We start from the raw sequence: 7,209 nt of genomic DNA, 5'->3' as shown, positions 1-7,209 counted from the left end.
CAGTATTTTAGCATATATCTTCGCATCGGCTGTAATCAAGGATATTGGCCGATATGAATCAACATAAAATGTATATATTTTTTTATTTAAACCGTTGGTTTCTATCTTAAGCACCACTTTATTTTGGGTGTTTCTTGTTAAATCATGTAGTATATATATTTTTTTATATCTTTGAGACATTTGAAATAAAAGAAAATCTGAGGTTCACTTACCTACTGTATAATCCATCACTTTGTCTTTGTAAAACGTAAAGGTGTAATATGTTATTGGTTAAATGTACTTTCACAGATGAGAAAAGAATGTCTACTTATTAGAAGTTAGTTTTTATCTTCATCCAGAAATGAGATTTGTAATCATTTGAATCTTTATGATCCGCTGGACAAGGCAAGAATCATTTTTGTTATGATCTCTTACACAACTGCGTCCCAGGATGTGGGGGCAGAGCAACCTGCAGACAGAAATACAAATCATCAGAATATTCACAGAAGTATGCTAGCTCCTGTGACACATTGTCCTATCTGATGTGCATGAGATGTCAGGTCTGCATGTGACGGTGTTGTGCTGTGAGGAGGATCAGACACGCAAGGTGGACAGGTAGATGGATAGAAAGGCAGGAACCTCCTTCAGCACGGAGAGGTAAATTTACTAAGATGGGAGTTCTATTGAAGATGGGATGTTTCCCACAGTAACCAATCAGATTATACTTATTTATGCTAAATCTATTTATTTAGCACCTTCTAGAAGATAAAAGATAGATTTGATTGGTTGCTCATAGCAACATCCCATCTTCAGTAGAACTCCCATCTTAGTAATTTTGCCCCTGAGTGTTAATAGGAGGCTACTGTAAAGCTGGTGTTGGTGTCCATTCATACACCCTCCCGCCCTCTACGGTCAGCTGACGACTGTCGTCTCTCCTTCACCCTGATCACTGCTTCCCATGCTAGAGTACAGGACTTTGCTCGTGCTGCACCCCTTCAGTGGAACGCACTCCCTCGCTCCATTAGACTCTCCCCGACCTTCCAAAGCTTCAAACGGGCACTGAAAACTCACCTATTCATCAAAGCGTACCCTTCCACTATATAAACCAGCTGGTTCTCCGACCCCTTGCCTGTTTACTTCCTGCTATCTAACCACCACCCACTCGCTTGCACCTCTTGTAATCTGTCTGTCTCCCCTTCCTACTAGATTGTAAGCTCCTCCGAGTAGGGCCCTTTTCCCTCCTGTTGTCAAAAGCCCTCTTCTCTTCACATTTCACTCACAGCTCTCCTATACTCCAACACTCAGTGACTATCTTTGTCTGCATACTCCTCTCCATCATTGGCATCTAGCCTCTAGTTGTATGTTGATTGAGTCCTCACTACTTACATTTAAGCTGTAATGTGTATTGATCTGTGGCTCTCTTTATTTGTACTGTATTTTTGTTATTTATTCAATGTTATGCCAAGCTTTGTCTCCCTGTATTGTTCCTTTGTACGGCGCTGCGAAACACTTGTGGCGCCTTATAAATAAAATTATAATAATAATAATAATAATAGTGGTATAAAAGGTAGCTCTACAGGTTATAAATCACATCTGTCGATTATTATAAGTTTGGCCAATGCATGTCTAAATTAAATAATCTTTTTTTTTTCTAGAGACATATTCTTGACAAGTAGAAACTTTCGGGTTTTGCACAGTAACTGGCACATTCTTTTTAGAAGAAAAAACTGTGTTTAATAGCTCAATTTCATAATCTGAAATTTCCACTTTTTTACCCAAACGTTGAGCCAAATGTAATAGGGTGTGAGAATAAGAAATTGTAAGATTTTGGGAGAATATTCCCATTTTTTTTTTAAATCATTTACACTGGGGAAAAAAAGGTTGATTTTTCCATTTAAATGATTGCCGCTTCAAAAAAATGGGAAAACTTTCCCCAAATCTATCACTTACTGATTCTCACACCATATTACATGTAAACCATTGTATTACATGGAGAAACTCCTAAAGGAAAAAAAAAAAAAAAAACATGCAGATTTGTCCCATAGCATGAAGCCACCCAGATTAGCCGGGGTATAGAGTTATGTCATGGTGTGCTATAAGTAGGATCTACATTCAGATCTGCACATCCAACTTCAGGGAGTTTACAGCTACAGCTGCCTGGCTAAGTCACATAATGTTGTCATTCAGATGCTAAGACAGCAAAGATCCTCCATACAGATAATACATGTATTCTATCATTTATTTTGGAGACAATAAATCAGACCAATCACAGCTATAGATCAGATACAATGCATTGTATATTATAATGTAGGAGATCACAACTCACCTTTAGAATGCAATAGAAAAGAACACATTAAAGGAACGTCTCTTATTTATAGTGTGGATCCCTAATCAATGTGTAATTAAGATGTTTGGTTAACAAAATTATTGACTAGCATCAGCATTTCATTTTGCCATAGGAGGTTGATTACAGAGTATCTAGAGATTAATTAGCAAAACCTTTTATTAGCTTCTTATTAACATTACTTTAAAGTTTTGTTTTGTAATATATTAATATTGTGACATTTTAATCAATATATTGCATAAAATGTATATATCAAAGTGTACATTTTCCCACATTATTCGTTTATACAAAATTGCTTATTTTGACAAAGTTTAAATTAGAATTATATTTCATAAAAAGACAATAGAAGACATTACATATGTTGTTAATGCAGCAGAGTGGGGTGACACACAACTTACCAGCCAGGGAGTGTACAGTATGTAGTGAGTAGCAGTGCAGGAAGACTGAAATCATTGAAGATTGTTGGTAATTGCAGCTTTTTCAGAGCTAAGTGGAAGACAAGTGTCTTCCACAGTGATGCTCTAAATCAGACTCAAGGAAAGGATGGTTCTGCATATACTTAGAAGAGATAATGGCAAACATCTTGGTTTAGGGTATGAAGCTGTTTTGGAGAGCAGGAAGAATGGAGTATGCACAGTAACAATCTTCTTAATCAAAATCATATGCATGCTGGAATATAAACTACTAGGTTGTGTCAGAATACATTTTTTTAAATGTAAGGGGTGGCCCTCTGCATGATACAGGCCTCTTCTGGCTGTCCTCCTACCTCGCTGATCCTTTTATTTGTCTCTTCTCATGACTCCAATCCCCCCCACCACTCCCACTAACACTGTCCCTCAAGGTTCTGTTCTTGGTCCTCTCCTATTCTCTCTATATACATGTCCTTTTTTAGGTGAACTTATTAGCTCTTTTGACTTCCAATATCATCTTAATGCCTATGATTATCAAATCTACATTTCAACCCTGACATTTCTCCTGCTCTCCTCACTTGTGCCTCCAACTGTCTCTCTGCAATCTCTTCTTAGATGTCCCAGCACTTTCTTAAAGTTACCATTTCTAAGACCTAGCGAATCATCTTCCCACCATCCTGCACACATCCCACAATCTCATCTATTGAAGGTGCTACTATTTCCTCTAGCCCCTAAGATCGCTGTCTTCTAATAATCCTTGACTCCTCCCTCTCCTTCAAAACACACATTAAGCACCCCTCACAAACCTGTCATTTTCATCTCAAAAATATTTCCATGATCAGACCCTTTCACAACCATGATTCTACGAAGACCCTCATCCACTCTCTGGTCATCTCCAGACTGAACTACTATAATATCCTCCTATGTGGAATCCCTAACAAATGTCTCTCTCCATTCCAATTGATCCTCAATGCTGCAACCTGGCTCATCATCCTCACCAAATGAACTACATCCACCTCTCCCCTTCTACAAGCTCTTCACTGGCTTGCCTTCCCTTTCAGAATCCAAAGCTCTGACCCACTCCTCTTCCATTTACATATCTTACTTCATATCTTTTTACACACCTGCACATCTTAATTGCTCTGCTAATGCATGCCCCCTCTCCTGTCTACTGATTAATTCCTCACACTCCTACCTATAAGACTTTTGATGTGCTGCTCCCTACCTCTGGCATTCTCTACCTCTCTCCACCAGACTCTCCATCTCTCTTAAAAGCTTCAACCAGGCTCTCAAGAGTCACTTTTCACCAATCCCAGCCAAATCTTACCTTAACTCTCTGTTCAATGCTTACTGTCTATCCCATCTGTGTTACCCCTGTTTGTCTGCCCTCCCCTTTAGAAAGTAAGCTCTCATTAGCAGGGCTCTCCTCCCTTATGTGTTTTTTCTTCTCTTACTTGAACCATCTTTGATGGCACCAAATCCTGTGGTTTTCTGCCATGCTGATACTTATCCCAGTGCTGATGCTGCTGTGCCTTCCCTAATTACTGTGGGGCAACACAAATATACCTTTAATGTTTTTTTTTTTTTATTCAATTTTTATTTATAAATTTTTCAATAAAATCCATTTGCATATGCATTTAATTTATACAGCATTAGTGTTTACATAGTTCTCATTTTTCTTAACAATTAAACATGGTTACCCGCCTAGATGCTGGGGTGCACTGTCCCCCCCGTAGCATGCGTCGCTCTGTTATTATCTTAAAGTGATTATTGTCGGGCTCTTGGGTTCTATTTTACATTTAGTTGATTATTCTTATCTATTGAAGTGAATCTCAGTGACTGGGCGTTGTACATTATTCTGCGGTTGTGTCTCAGATTCTTGCTCTATACTAAGTGCTTATTTTATCTACTTAATTTTAATGTGCTTCAATACATCATATATACATGTGAATTGCAATGTGCTTATATAGTTACTCTACTGGGCATTCAAGCCCATTATTTGTGTCTTCTCCAGGCCGACATAGCTCGAGGTGGACAGCTCACCGCAACACCAGGCCTACAGTATGAGGACAATGTATGAACATTTCAGATCTTATTTCTTTCTCCCATCCCCCCCTCCTCCTCCCTCCCACAGTTCCCCAGGTTAACATTAATCCGGCCAAATCATGTCTATCTTAACACTAGTTGCTCCATTTATCCTATGTGAGATGGTATTTATTTTCCATTCCCCTGGTAATATATAGATATCTTTCATGTGATTTGGTCTCCTGAACTAAAGCCTTCCAAACAGCTTCAGGCCCTTCTTGTGCCATCCACTTTCGTGCTATGCACACCTTGGCCAACATACACAGACTATTAAAAAATTGTCTCAAAGATTTGCTCAATGGTTCCCCTTCTTCTATGGCTAATAAACATGCCCTAAGTGTAGCTCTCACGGGGAATTCCCTTTATTACCAATATATTTATGACATCGGCCCAATACTCCTCAACAATTCCAATCTCTTCTTGACTTAGTGAGTCAATGCAAATAAAAAGGTTGTAGAATTCAGAAAAAGCTAATGAGAAAAAAATTCAGAGAATAAAAGTTTCAATGGGGCAGATGTATTAAGCCTGGTGAAGAGATAAACTGGATATAAAGTGGAGAAAAAGTGGAAGGAGGTAACGCACCAGCCAATCAACTCCCAACTGTCATAGTTCAAACATAGCTGATTGGCTGGTGCGTTATCTCCTTTCACTGTATCTCCAGTTTATCTCTTCACCAGGCTTAATACATCTGCCCCACTAAGAGAAAGTTCAAAGACAATGATCATTTAACCGATTTCATATATTGCTAAAATTAAGTTATCAACCACATAATATTATTTTAAAATATAGCATACAGCATCACTGTTTTCCACCCAGAAGTCTCAGTAGAGAACGTTTTACATCCTTATTCCGTAGACTGTAAATCAGAGGGTTTATCATTGGAGTAACAACTGAATACAGTATTGTAAAGACAGGTTCTAGTATATCAGAGTATTCTGATGGTGGCCTCATGTACACAGCAAAAATCATGGTATAGAACATAGTGACAACAGTGAGGTGGGATGAGCAGGTGGAGAAGGCTTTCTTTCTGCCGTCCTTGGATTTTATCTGCAAGATGACCCTGATAATTTTTATATATGATGTCACACTGAACAAAAGAGGGATAACTCCAAATACCAAAATTTCCAAATAGATGACAATATAAAACTCTTCAAAGTCAGCACAGGAGATGTTAAACAGAGCTTTAGCATCACAGAAGAACTGGTGTATGGTGCGAGTTTGGCAGAAGGACATGTGTGATGCTGGGATTGTAATCACAAAGGAATTTAAAAATCCTGTTATCCAAGTTCCCGATGCCAATAACAGACAGTTTTTCCTGTTTAGGATATTGTGATAGTGTAAAGGATCACATATAGCAACATATCGGTCATAGGCCATAATGAATATTAGATATATCTCTGAGGAACCAGCCACAAAATGAAAGTACATCTGGGTGAAGCATTGTATGGAGGACATGGTATTATCCCCAGATAATAACATGTACAGCAGGTTAGGGACAGTAGCGGTTGTATAAAATATATCTACTAAGGCCAGGTTACAGAGGAATAGATACATGGGGGTGTGTAACTGAGCATATTTACATATCACTGTTATAATAATAGAATTGAAGAGCAATCCAAATATATACAGGAAGAAAAATGCACATATAGTTGACAATATATAATTTGATTTTGTGTAAAATGGTAACAAGAGGAATTTATTCATGTATGTCTGGTTCTCCATGTCATATCCAGGTTACCCTGCAAATAAACATACATTATTTATTACTATAACCTATATGCCTGTCTGTGTTGTTATACAGCATAACTGCCGACTTTTGAAAATTCCTCTCTGGGAGAAGCCCAGAGAGGAGTGAAGGGGGGCTGGCTGGACAAGGCTTCGTTTTGGGGGCAGGACGAGGCTGATGTCACTAAGCCCCGCCCCCATGACCAGTAGCCTCATTAATTCGTGGGTCCATGGGTGGAAGAGGGGATAAAATGATGCGGAAGGATGCTATTCGTGTCATTTAGCCCCGCTGACCTGCAAAATATGGAAATTTATACCGCGGGGAAGGGGGGAGAAGGAGCTGTGGCTAGAATGTGGGAGACTTGCCCACCTTCCCGGGGGGCCAGGAGGGGTCCCGATTTGTGGGACCCTCCCGGCCATTCCGGAAGGGTAGGCAAGTATGTTATACAGTAGTATCTTCATTAGGACAATCACACATCTGTGTCTCTTGTTTATCAGTGGATAAAGGTCAGTGCAGGCATCTAGAAGTATCTTTACATAAAGGTCTGATAAAGACAAAGGTCCTTGGATTTCAGTATCATACAGTATGTGTGCTAATGATACTCAAATATATCTATCCTCCCCTGAATTAACACATCAGTATTGCTCCGTGTCAATGAATGCCTT

The 7,209-nt window shown here is 39.1% G+C and overlaps 1 protein-coding gene across 1 annotated transcript; it reads right to left on the bottom strand.

Annotated features, from left to right (window-relative positions):
- Positions 1–5,616: 5,616 nt before the first annotated feature.
- Positions 5,617–6,195, bottom strand: LOC146021102 (olfactory receptor 1-like). Its single transcript, XM_083154903.1, has one exon. It carries the CDS (start codon positions 6,193–6,195, stop codon positions 5,617–5,619), a length of 579 nt encoding a protein of 192 aa, XP_083011029.1.
- Positions 6,196–7,209: the final 1,014 nt, after the last annotated feature.

This window comes from Crinia signifera, chromosome 7 (assembly GCF_055691185.1).
Source record: "Crinia signifera chromosome 7, ASM5569118v1, whole genome shotgun sequence".
In the NCBI taxonomy this organism is placed as follows: Eukaryota; Metazoa; Chordata; class Amphibia; order Anura; family Myobatrachidae; genus Crinia; species Crinia signifera.
The sequence above is the reverse complement of the archived record's forward strand: the minus strand, read 5'-3'. Positions and strand labels throughout refer to the sequence as shown.

What these genes read in the sequence shown, in the direction of transcription:
- LOC146021102 (XM_083154903.1), bottom strand. Translation starts at nt 6,195, where the DNA reads ATGGCCTATGACCGATATGTTGCTATATGTGATCCTTTACACTATCAC.